This window comes from Anguilla anguilla, chromosome 1 (assembly GCF_013347855.1).
Source record: "Anguilla anguilla isolate fAngAng1 chromosome 1, fAngAng1.pri, whole genome shotgun sequence".
NCBI classification, from domain to species: domain Eukaryota; kingdom Metazoa; phylum Chordata; class Actinopteri; order Anguilliformes; family Anguillidae; genus Anguilla; species Anguilla anguilla.
Window position 1 is genome coordinate 67,354,352 of NC_049201.1, and position 13,413 is coordinate 67,367,764.

General features: G+C 38.9%; 1 protein-coding gene across 2 annotated transcripts; it reads right to left on the reverse strand.

Moving 5' to 3' along the window:
• On the reverse strand, window positions 1-12,995 carry LOC118224046 (soluble guanylate cyclase 88E-like). Of its 2 annotated transcripts, XM_035411202.1 has the most exons (18): window positions 12,949-12,991; window positions 12,682-12,742; window positions 11,964-12,146; window positions 10,951-11,083; window positions 10,671-10,845; window positions 10,449-10,540; window positions 8,840-9,097; window positions 8,020-8,158; window positions 7,684-7,809; window positions 6,878-6,998; window positions 6,545-6,674; window positions 4,945-5,091; window positions 4,162-4,308; window positions 3,727-3,883; window positions 3,171-3,280; window positions 2,954-3,043; window positions 2,605-2,723; window positions 2,070-2,433 (listed from the first exon to the last, which is right to left on the reverse strand). In XM_035411202.1, the coding sequence occupies exons 3-18, from the start codon at window positions 12,089-12,091 to the stop codon at window positions 2,070-2,072; spliced, it is 2,436 nt and encodes an 811-aa protein (XP_035267093.1). In that variant the 5' UTR covers window positions 12,092-12,146; window positions 12,682-12,742; window positions 12,949-12,991. The 2 variants fall into 2 exon arrangements, with proteins under 2 accessions (XP_035267101.1, XP_035267093.1); XM_035411210.1 differs by lacking the exon at window positions 12,682-12,742 and having other exon boundaries at window positions 1-2,433; window positions 12,949-12,995.
• Window positions 12,996-13,413: the final 418 nt, after the last annotated feature.

The window sequence follows — 13,413 nt, forward strand, 5'->3', positions numbered from 1 at the left end:
CTATCTGAGGCTAGAGTGAGAAAGAAACACCAAGATAAGCATGCTTTGACTTTCAGTTTGGCTAAGCTGAGCAACTGAATTTGCCTTTCAATGATGGTCTTCTACTATCAGCGCTCTTCAATCTGATGAGTATGCTAAAACTGTTTGGATCTTGTACAAAACCGCACTCTGGCCTGTTGCCCTCAATCCACATCATAGTTTCCTCCTTCCCGTATTTAAAAAGCCGACTTGATTTTTAATGATGTTTATTCCTGCTGAAGAAGATTGATGGTGGTGAGCTTATATTGAACATTTTGCATCCCTGTATCCTTCTGACCACTATTGACAACAAAGTTGTACAAGGAAAGTTGTTCAATGACTAAAATGGGATACAATATATTATTTTACCTGCAGAGATAGTTATTCTTGAGAGTCAATCTGACCACAGATAGCATCTTATTGAGCAGATAGGTCCTACCATGTGGTGGGGGTCTGTTTCTGCACCTCATCCCCTTTTTACAGGAGTCCTGCAGGGATCTGTACTCGGGCCTCTGCTGTTCTCCATTTACACTAAATCTCTTGGCACTGTCATTACTTCACATAGCTTCTCTTACCACGGTTATGCTGATGACACCCAATTCTGCCTGTCTGGTTGAAAGCTCAAAGTGGATGGCTAGATATCACCTGCAGCTCAACCTCGACAAAACAGAGCTGCTCTTCATCCCACACAAGCCCTTGATACTACTAGTGCTCGCCATGACTATCGCCACTGACTGCCGGTCACTGCCAGGGTCAGGTCAGGGTCAGGGTCTCATGGCTTATGTCATGTCACAGTCAAAGTTTTTCTGTGTGAACTAGACTTGATGTTCATGGCTATGAATACCTGCTACTTTATGAGAATTGTACTTCCTCTGACCTGCATTTGTATTCGTTCCAATGACCTTCGGTACAGACTTATTGATCGTTGTTTTGGTGTCTCTGAAATAAAATGTGATGCAATGTCATTTAATGCTATATTGTCCTAACACTATATAGAAAAGGATAAATCCCACTGTCAGTCAGCAGTGGCTGAAAACCATGCACCACACAGGCAGATCCTTGACTAAAAAATAAAATAATAAGTCCAAGATAAAAATCAAAGGGCATATTTAATTTCATATTTAATTTAAGTCCTAACTTTCTGGTCCCTTTGATTTTACTCCGGATAAAATACATAAAAAGCATAAATATAACTGGTAACTAATATAATGGTAGCTTTAAAATATAATGACTCAAGAGTATGTTTCTGATAAAAATCTTCATTTTCTTCTTTAAACTTCCTTTACTTCTTAAATTTGAAAATACACTGCACCTTTAATGACTGCACCTTTCATGTCTTGATATATTAGAGCATATTTTTACCTCATAATATTAACAAAGGAACAAAACAAATCTACATAAAATAATAAAATATGAGTAGTAAATATATCTGAATACATCATAAAATGTTTCTTTTAAGTTTGCATTTTTTCATTGTCTGCTTCTTGTGTGTATCGGCCTCACAGTAGTGAAGTGAGTTATTGAAATTGTGATCATATATTGTATGGTGGAAAATTGTCCTAGTAATGATCAAAAGCAGCCAATTGCTGATTTATGAAATAAGACTGATAATATAGCCATTGTGTACACAAGAACATCTACAGTAACTAAAATTTGGCCAGTACAGATTGAATAAAAGAAAACCATCCCATAGTGACTCAAATAAAATAAAAGTCTGATCATTATTGTTCACTATCCTTTTTGAGAACATCATTCAAATGTTACAAAACAAACACATAAAAAATCCAATATCACATTTGCAGCCAAAATATGAAATATTTGTGACTGTACATATAATTTTTATGAACAAAAATAGTTTACAGTCATTTCATGTGTTTATGTATGCTTAAGATAATTACTGTGAAGACATCCTTATGAAACAGTCTTACTGACTGCTCAATATTTTTGTTCAATGACAGTGGATCATTTTTAGTACATATAAGCCAGTCCATTGTCAGAAAGTTAAGTGGTGAGGTGGGGTGTGGGGACAAATTATTCCATCACTGTTGTTCTCACAGAACAATACAGGTAGTGCTGCGCATGGGATGGGTAGTCGGTAACCGAGTGTACTGGTGCCTATAGTTGTGCTTTTTGTTATAGAGTTTTGGACCTGCATTCTCAGAGCCACCAACAGAGGGAGGCCTCTCCTCTGCATTCCCTGAGCTGGCGTCAGGCTTCCCTCCTTTGTTGTTCTTAGTCTTTTTGGTCTTCTCTTTGTCTTGGGGCTCAGTGGAGGAGGTGGGGGCCTCTGTTGTGCCTTCCAAAGGTGGGAGGGTATCGGGTGGCAGGTCAGGTGGGGTGGGCTTCCCCTCTGCCTGCTCCTCATTTGGTATATTGAGGTTGGAGGTGGAGCGTTTGGCATCGTTACAGTTGGAGCTGCAAATCAGGAAATGACAAAGGGAATTTTAGCCAAAACATCTGAAAGCTGTCACAGGAGGAAAACAGCAATAACCTGTGGTTTTAATGCCAATCTTTTATGCCAGATTTTAATATGCTGTCCACCCACACTTGAACAGTAAGGTCAGCATGCCTTGTTACTGAACTCACCTATTGGAGCTCCTGTCCTCTGAATCTTTCTGCTCACTGCTGTACCTCAGCTCTGCTGGGGTTTTAAATGACAGATCCTTCTTCCCCTTGAGCCAGTACGTCTTCATGTAACCCTTACCCTGGAGGTAAGGATGGAAGGAGGATACCGAAAGAGGACATCGAAGGTGGACACGTAAAGACTTAGTAATGTCAACAGTGTAAATAAATGCACTGTGTTGTAAGTTGCTCAGAGGAGGGTCTAAATCATGTGAATGTAAATGTAAATGTCTTCATGCACTAGTGTAGTACCTGGTTTGTCCCAGGAAGCAAACTAAAGGCAGTGAGTTTGGCAGCTGCGAGGGGGTCTCACCTTGACAAAGATTTTTCCTCTCTCCTCAATGATGTAGGGTTCATGCTCCAGGTGATCCTTGGTAGTCTGGCTAATGTGGATTTGCATTCCCTGCACACATAGTCAAACATCAGAAAGAGAAAGTTAACCAGCTTCCTGGAAACATTGTGCACCAGCGCATCAACCCCATGGACAAATGTTTGCAGTTCCTGCCCAAAAACACGTGGCTCCCACTCACCACCCCATTGCTTTCCATGCGGGAGGCAGTGTTGACCGTGTCTCCAAACAGGCAGTAGCGAGGCATCTTCAGCCCCACCACCCCAGCCACGACCATGCCGGAGTGGATCCCTGCAGGACACAACACAAGTCAACTTTATGAAAAAAATATATATAGTGAATTCATTTTTCTGTGACCTTGTGATTCTGAGATACCTTGTGGAGTGATTCACAATCAGTACTTTTCTTGTACATTATATTCAATTTTCAGATTTAACATCACAAATCCCAATCCGAAAGTCCCAATACAATAAAAGACTGTCCACAATTTTTTAATTTTTTTATATTGTGCATTTACAGTAGACTCATTTCATTTTTCATGTTTCATTTTGGATGCCTACTTCTTCACCAGCCTGTGGGCACTATTTCAAAAGCCAACAGAGTGGCACAGTATGACTTCAAGTCAAATTTCTCATTGGGATGGCAGCTAAGCCATCCACCCATATATAGGCTGAGAGAGTATACCCTACACCTGTACACCACTGAGTTAATAAGAATATCTTTGATACTGGACTTACCCACACGTATCTGGATATTGTCTCCAGTGGAGGGGTCTTTGAGATGGTCAATAGAGCTCAGCATATCCAGGGCCATGTCACAGATGTGGTGGGCATGGAAGGTGGTCTTGTTGGGAACCCCTGCTACCACCATGTAAGCATCTCGGATGGTCTCCACCTGGAATTGTTACACAATATGGAGGAGCTCAACTTAAATTTTCCATTCACACCAAAGTAAATACAGGAAGTATTTGTATATGGTGGCACGCCGGCAGTGAGATAGATTTGAATGGGCACAAATGGTGTTATTACATTCATGACAAAGATTCACTTTCGGCTAATGCTGTAGGCCGTGAAATTTAGCCATGGTATCAGCATACATCAGAGCTCATGGAGGAAAGGATCAGTTTCTGTCTTTGAATGCCTTCCCAGAATCCCCTGCTTTGGCCCTGTCACCTTGTACACGTTGTGTTTCTCGCTGAGTGTGTCGAAGACAATGTAGATCTCATTCAGCATGTCCACCACCTGCATGGGGGTGATGTGGATACAGATCTCGTTGAATTTCACCACATCACTGAAAAGGATGGTCACATCTGGGAAGACCTACAACCAACGAGATGAAAGGCATTAATAAGATCATTTCCAATTAGTGCACATCCACAACTTAAGAAAAGATTTCTAGATTCACATTTAAAGTTTAAATACACTTAAGTATTGCATTATATTGGAAAATGAAAAATTACAAATATATTTTCCAAAGCAGTTTCTACATACACGTGCCACCATATATAGATAAAACCTATGTGTGTCAGTTACAGAAAACCAGAAAGCTGTGCAAAATCAAGAAAAGCACTACTGTGACTCAAGTCAAGCTACAGTAAGAATGATTCTTGGCATCTCATGCAAACTCATGTCATAAAAGACATGGCATCAGTGAGGGAACATTGAAAGTGGAGCAATGGACCATCAATGTTCTATTTAACATTAACAAAGCTCAACTTAACTTCTTCTAGCACTGGTAATTAATAAATGTATATGTCAATGAGTCAAGAAACACATACAAATTTGTATTATTCTTATTGTACACAAGAAGGTACTTCTTGCATTTTTATTTTTTTCATACTGTTTTTCATCTCAATGTAACATCTCTATATTCCATTTTGTAAGGGCCACTAAACACTGAGTCTTTAGAGGAGCACAGGAAAGTGGTTGGTTTGGATAAAAGTGCCCTGTCTGTACCTGGCAGGTCTCCAGGGCCGTGATGCCCTTCCGCAGGCGGTCGGCCACAGCCTTGGGGATCATGGCGTACAGCAGCGAGTCTCCCCTCTTCTTCTCCTCGTCCAGCTTCTTGATAATTTCCTGCAGCTGGGCGTATTTCTGCTGCTCCTTGGGTGGTGGACACAAGCAGAGATGTGAATGCGCACATCGCATACTTTACTATTCAGAGCAACTGCACATGTAAGTTTGCGCGAGCTTCCATCTGGTAGAGGTTTGCGTATAATGAAATATTGGAGGAAAACAATGTAAATAAGAATTACATCTACATTTTTTATGGACCTGTTTTCATGGTTTTGCATGATTATCCATGTCCATGTCCATCCATCCATTATTAGTGTTTAATCCAGGATTCACTACTGTTTTTAGAGGGCCATTTTCAAATGTCAGGAGTCAGTTAAAAAAAACAACAACTCAGAAACACCCTGGAAGTAAATTTGTACTTACTTTTATTGTACAAACACACTATATTAATTAATCTTTAATTAATGATATATGAATGCATCTTTTATTGTAAAAACACAGTAAAAATACATTCATTGAATTTTACAAATGGCCCCCACTAACTTGAATTGGAATGCTCATCTTACAGCAGAATACCCGTCCAATCGTTGAAATAACAATTGTGCTTTACCTTAGCAACTGCTGATAGAATTCTAGCACTGTCTTTCCACAATTGAGTAATGTAAGAATTAAGTTACTTAGCTAACCTTACAGTTACTGATTTTTTAAAAACTCATTTTACTGCAAGAAATTCACCATAGTTAATATGGTAACTAACTTTGTAGTTTAGCCAGCTAGTAAGCTAGCTTGGAGCATTACTGATGTGACATTAGATAAAAAGATTTGCAGCTAGTGCTACAGATGGCCAACTAGCTAGCTAACAAGATAATACTAGGGTTTATGCCTCTGCGAAACTAGCTAGCTAGCTGGCTCACTTTGCCAACTAGAGAAGTTACATTAATACAAGACATAACTAATGTTGATGTTATTGATTAATTACTATATGAATACAGAATGTTATCTAAATAGATCATGTTAGCTATATTAACTAACTTGCAACATTTAGTAATGTTACTGGTGTGGCTGCTGATGTAAAAAGTTCTAAAGTTATGTAAAGTTACAAAGAAAACAGTACTGTTACATTTTGTTTTTTCCCCCTGGTCAATCAGGTAGGGGGTCAATTGGGCCGAACTGGTTTCTAGTGGTCATTTATGATTTCTAGGGGACCAATGGCACAATGGCATGGCCTAGATTAAATAATGCCACTGTGCCAATTTGCATAAGTATCATTAAACTGCAGCTGCCCCCTTTTCACATAACCACACAGAAGATGGTGATATAACCTTTGTGTACTCACAATGGGTGATTTCAATTAAACTGATGCAATTGCTAATCATGCAATACAATAATAAGGGCATTGAGGACAGTCAGCTGGCTAAAGATGAAGCTTTTAATCCTCTCTCTTTGAAGCTGTGTGCATCTGCTTCTGTGCGGCTGTGTGTGAGGCCCCTGCCAACCTTTATGTGTGTGTAGAGTGCATATGTTTCACACTGAAAAATACCTGGTCAAGAGCTAGCTGCAGTTCTGCTGATTGCTGAGTTCCTGCTAAAATTAGCTCTCTGCTGGAATCATGGAGGTTCAGATCGTTGACATACACACCCATTTTGATCATGTCCTCTACTGTTTCAATACTGAAAAGAGATTAGATTTAGATTTTAGATTTTATTTATCCAGGCTTTATATATATGGGCAAATTCTCATTCACAGGCCCAACCCAAGAAAAGGAATGGGTAACAGTAGTTGTAAATGTGCTTTTATACTATCTGATTGTCACAGACTTCTTTCCACATTGGGCTGGATGCTTGGCATGCAAGAATCCCCAAGTGAAGCTTACATTGGCGTCCCAAGGAAGATGAGGGAGTCCCACTGTGGGACGTACTTCATCTGGCCTTTCAGGTGAAGAGGCTTCTTCGGTGGCTCTCGCATGTCCTCAAATATAGTCTCACTGCACTTTCCTGGGGGTTGGAGAGAATAAGTGCACATTTACAATAGAATGATGAATAGAGAGACAGATGATAATTACTTCTACACTACATCTTTTCTCTCTGTAATACAGGATGGTCAAATGCATCTGACAAAGACTGTTTCATTTTTATGAGTATCCATAAAATATCTACATAGACTGTATTGATAAGTCAGCTTCCATTTTATATGGCAGTTCATTCCACTGATGCTCTTTGAAATATGGCTGCCATTTGTTGATCTCTGCTGATTGTTTAGCATATGCCAGTTATTAATGCTAATGAAAGCGAAGAGAAATACTGATGGGATAGGCAGAGATTGTGTCTTAGAATGAGACAGAATAAGTTCAGTTCTCCCAGAAACAATACCTTCCTGATGCTGGTCTGGCAATGTTGTTATTCAGATCTGACATGGTTTATCATTTTAATGTGATGTTTTTCTTTCACAATCCAATGCAAATTTTTTGAAATGTCAGAGGCCTGATCAAAGCAATACTGTACGGTACAACATTTCACTACTATGCTTGTGAGAAACTGTCTATCTTTTTCTTGCTGCTTCATCATATTTTGTATTATGTAGCCCTGGCACTGAACCAAAAATTGTACATGCTGCTGGAGCTATATACAGTATAAATTACTGCAGGGAAAAAAATTAATATCCTGTGCGGTGAAGTTTGACCTGTGACGGTCTGGAAGGCCAGCAGCTCGATGTCTTCTCCACCAGAGTTGGCAGAGCTATTGTACTGCGTCAGAGCACTGCTGTACTCCTGGTCCGTCCCCTTCATCTCCTCTATTGCCTTGATCTCTGTATGCACGCAACAAAATGAGACGTCAATGAATTGTAGCTGATGTCACCTGACCGAATAGTTTTTACTGATATCTTGCCAGCATCTTTAATTCTACCATTTTAAATGGCAGGTTTCTTTATTGTTGAATTTTAAACATCATATCCTAACAGTGGTATTAGTATAATTTATTTATTATAGTTTGTTCTTATCAGGGGGTATGAATGTACCTCTCTCCTCCTTGGGTTTCTCACTCTCCTCCTTCTCCTCTGGTTCCTCTTTGCTCAGTTTGGGAATGTTCACTTTTTGCTTGCTCTCCACAACAGCCTTTGACAGCAGCTCAAAGACATTGTTCAGGTGGGTATAGATCTGAGGAATATGGTAGAGCAAATACTTGGCTGCACAGTTACCAAGAGATGCAAGAGAAAATGGTGGACAGAAGAGAGGAATGCTTTGGTCCTGGAGACCTGCAGGATATGCTCATTTTTGTACTCAAATTTAAATTAACATTAATTTAGACCCTAAGAACCAGGTGAAATGAGTTAATTGTAATCAACTGCTTTATTTGAGAAATGATGTGCTGAGTAACATCAGAAAGCCAACATACCCTGCAGTCTTCCATAAACAGGGTTGAGTAATCCTGCTATAGTGCAAAATACAAGTATAATACCCCTTGAAAATATGATGGTTTATTTTCTTATGCTTTATTTTCAATGATACTACAGTATAGCAAAGCAAAAACAACTCAGAAGCGCATAATTTCATATCACAATGATTAAATCACATGATCTTGTGTGATTAGATGATGAGAGGGAAAGGTTGGATTATTGGGTTCAAAGTCAGACAAAATGCAAAAAAGTTTTTCTTTGTATCTTGATAATTGTGAGACACATAATTTGCATTACAATTCTGAATAGACTTCAGTGAGATTCATAAAAATAATGAAAAGTAAACATTGCATTGTTTCTTGTGAGTGCTAAATTTTCTTTCTTGTCAGAGGCTGGATTACATCCACACACAGAGTTAAAGACAACCGCCACCTGCACTCACATTATCCCAGCTGAACTCCAGCATAGGGCGCACCAGAGTGAACTCTTCATTGACCTTCTTCCCTTGCAGGTCTGAGAAGACCTCCTTGAGCCCATCCCCAATGCGATACATGGTCATGTCCCGGCGGAAGATGACACTGAAGGGGAACATGTCAAAAAAGATGCCTCGTTTCATGGGCAGCTTCTCGTACCCCGGAGCAGTCTTCTGCTGGGGCATGCGGTGCTTGAAGGCGGCGTTGTCAAAATTCATCTTGTAGACCTGTAGCAAAAAGGAAGCTCACTGTTACAGGAATTTCAAAGGTGATGCAATCACATGTGCTCTATTAACTGTTCTGGTTCTTTCAATGGTATTTAATGAATTTAAGAATATAAATAAAGTTAGTATTTACATTTAGAATTTAAACCATTGAGAGAACCAGAACAGTTACTAGTGCACAGGTGATAATATAGTGCACAGCCTATTAAGTTTTATGTATTCTGCAAAATTTACTACTTGACCCCACAAATACTTCTTTAAAAGTATGTTAATATCCTCTTACAAAGGCAAGCTAAACCATACCAACTCAAAACAGGAATGTATTTCAGGCAAAATAAATGAAGATTTATCCATTTGTAAATTATATATTAAATATTTACTGCTGTTCCCACTGCAAAGCACCATCATTTAAACGATGCACTGGGCTGTTCTTGGGGAAAAAAATTTATTATAATAATTCCTTGACCTTGAGACAAACAGTTCAGTTTTGGCAGCCTTGGTTGCTTGGTATGTAGTAACTATTGGTCATCAAGTATGACATGCAATATACACCAGGTTATGACCAGGATAAGGTTATTACATTCTGGATTTGTTTATCTACTGTATATTAAATCCTTCTCACTTTTAAAGCATATTCCATAGAGATACACACACTTGCTTTAAAAAAGGATCATTGCTTATACACTAGAACCTATGATATGTCAGCATGGTCATTTTAAGCCACAAAATTGTGACTAACATAAGCTAGTATTAGCTATCTAGCTGTAATGCTAGCTAGCTAGCTAGCTAGCTAGAATGCAGCACTTCAGCTGTGCTGACTTGCTTAGATAATTACTGCTAGTTTGCTCACAACAGTGCTATTTTTTAACTAATCATGTAGCAAGATAACAGGCTTTTAACTATTGTTCTGTGTAGAATGGACTAAGTCAGTTTCCTACACTGTTTATTAAATATCTCTCCTTTTTATTGTGATTGAACAATTCTTTTTAGCCCATTGCAAAGATTCTGTAGTATGCTACATTTCTTTCTGCATCTTTGCAAATGAGAAATTGTTTCCTGGCAGATTTACACATATCAAAATGTGATCGTTTCTAGAATTTTTTTTGTTATTGTGTGTTTGTATTTTATGGAAAGCAGCTGTGATATAAGTGGAATAAATTGTTTCAATCCATGTTTTCTCTGCATATATAGGAACTTTTGCAGTGGAAATGGCACTTGGCTTTCAGCCTTGGACAGCAGTTTCACCCCAGGCATGCATATGCATCCAGAAAACAAAGCCTGTCATGGTTTATTGTTTATATACCCCATATAAGGTGGTGCAGGAAAAGAAGAAGGGATGGTTCTCCTCACTCACCACATACGTCATCTTCTCAGTTTCCTCCTTGGATAGGATCTCCACTTCAATGTCTGTGTTGTAAAACTGTCGTCCAACTTGAGACAACTGTCCTGAGGAGTGAACATAGACATAAGAAGAAACAAGACTAAGGATATATTTTTAACATCAGATTAAGTACTCTAAATGACAACCATGGTGAGCTAGGCTCACTGTTCGCATGCTCGTTTGTAAATCTCTTACCTTTCACAAACTGGGTGAAGCCCTTCCTGGTGCTGCGGTAGTGCAGGGTCAGGCTAGTTTCACACTCCTCCTCCACACAAAAGCTGGGTGGCTGTACCTTGGGGAACGAGAAACGAAAGTACTCGTGCAGGTTGTCTAGCTCATTGATGAAGTCTCGCACGTTTCGCCCAAGCACCTGTTACAGATGAAAAAAGACAAACACACCAAACATATATTTCTACTAATTTTCAAAAGACCAATGCAACAGTTCACCAAGGCAAAGAAGATTAATTTGGGTCACCTTCAAAATTCTTTCATAGCCATAATTGCCAATCCTCTTCACCATGTAGACCCCAAAGGCATACATCAGCTCATCATGGGTTTTACCCAGGACCTCTCCAGCTGCCTTGGCCAAGCGTAGGATCAAATTGTCACTGTGATGAGGGAGATTTTCTGTTAAGGACCTGTCACTGACAGAAACTGGATACCGCACTCACACCTTATTAATAATGGGATAGTTGGGCATTGTGGTTGGCGTGAGCTACCATACACAACCACTGACTCTTGAAATAACTGAATGATGTTGCTCTTCATTGTAAAACATTCTTAGTTTAAATTGTTGTCTTTGACAGGACGTGCTAGTGCAACCAATTTGGTGTTTATGAAATCTCACTTTCCCATTGCCACAAATCATTTCCAAATTTATGTCATGTCATAAACTGGAAGACGTCCTCATGCGCCAGTGATCCCCATGACAATCCTAGATGATAAAACTGAGGCTTATTATCACTACCTCAGCCTGGAGAAGCTATAAGCGATAGCATGGGATTATTATAAAAAAGGAGTAATTGAAGACGATGAACCTTTTCCTACCACAGGAGGCTGTTTTTTTTAAATTGCTCATCCATTTTGTCTTAGTGACAAAAGCTGTTGCTACCAGTGATTGAGGAAATACAGCCTGTTTCCATGGAGATATAACAAAGGTTGAGACAGTCTTTTGTTGCTGAATTTTTTGGCACAAATGTTTTGGAAATGGAGCTAATTCATCTATGCTGCCTTTACATCAGTGGGGTCAACCAATTTCAGTATTCTTGTGCTGCAAGGTTTTTATGGCTCGAAGAACTGAAAGGGGAGCATTGTCTTTTCATGATTTCCTGAAAACAAAATTGGTATTGGAAATCTATTGTCTTTGACAAGAGAATGCTGTGGTGCAATTATTTTGTGCATTTTCATGCAAGCTCAGTTTTTTATTCTATTGAATATCTCTCAGAGAATCATATGCATTGAGCTTTGAGTGTAGGAAAGTATACATACTTGTACATCTGGTGGCGAACAAACTTAAGATGTGGGATCTCGGCCCGGGCCTCAATCAGTCTCCATACATCCTCCCCGTAGGACTCGTTGATGTAGTCATTCACTGCTTCCAGGTACAGGCCGTACATCTTCAGGGGGTTGGGAACCTCCACGATTTCTGGCTAGGTTAACTGCTGTGCTGAACTAAAGTTGAAAAGCAGTGAGTGAGAAAGTGATATTCAGAGAGGGAGGAAGAGACAAGTGTACATGTGAGTGAGATAATGCAGATAAAAATGAAAGAAAAAAAAAACCTGGAATCTGTTATATGTGTCACTATGATCACTACGGTAACACATATTAAGTCATTGAGCAACAGTGCTCTATGTTACATTCTGTGCACAGTGGAGAACCTAATCACATTCTGTGTATGTAATGCTTGTTTGTTTTATGAAGGACAGACATTGGCAGGGGTGTGCAATCATTAACATTCTCACAACTCAAAACTACAAAATTCTACACTAACAGAATAACACAGCAACACTGAATTCTGCATAATTTTTGAAACTGTTCTGTTTTTTCAACATATCTACGTGAGGTGTACTGTTCCAGCGCTATAAGCTACTCAAAGACTTCTTTAAATGGCCTATATAATTTCCAGACCTAATCAAACAGAGATTGATTTGGCTGAAAAATATTTTTGCCTTTGAAAGTTGCAGCTTTTAAGTAGCAAATAACTTACTTAGCTTCTCCAGCATTTGCCTGTAGAAAGTTTACTGTCTAAATAGTAATGGTGATTATCTCTAAAAAAAAACAAACAAAAAAACATTTAAATGTTTTAAGACTAACTGGAGGTTGGGACAATTGTTCTTATTCTGAGGGCCTCATTTTGAGACATCTTATAAAACATCAGAAAAACAATGATTGTGCCTTCAGGTTAGAACCTGTTAACGTTCTTTTAAAACTTAAAATAAGCTAAAAGTAAGCATAAAAAGTGTTTTTCACTTACCTGCAGTCTCTAGATCCTGTGTAATCCAAATGCCCAACTGACTGACCCTATGGCAGAATGCTATTCCTTGCTGTGTCCTGACACCTGTTTTTGGCACCTTTGCCTCTTGAGACATTTCTTTGTCAAGGCAATGGATGTGAGGGCTAAAATAGAAGGGCCAAAGCATGTTTCTGGCAGGTATCGAAGTACAGAAGAGTAACATTAATGTCTTTATTGTCTTATCCAATATAAACCAGCATTGTGTAGGGTCAAAATTCAGTGCTCCAGTATTCACAATTATTTATTAAAAAATCCTAAATTCGATAATAGTCTTTGTCAGTTCAGATACAATTTTTTTTAATGCAAATCAAAAACACAGATCAGAAAACAAATGTGACAGAAAAAATTGAACTAACTGGTCATTGATAAGATATAATTTATCCTTTGTTAGCAAATATTGGTTGGATAATTATGTGTCCCTTTGTG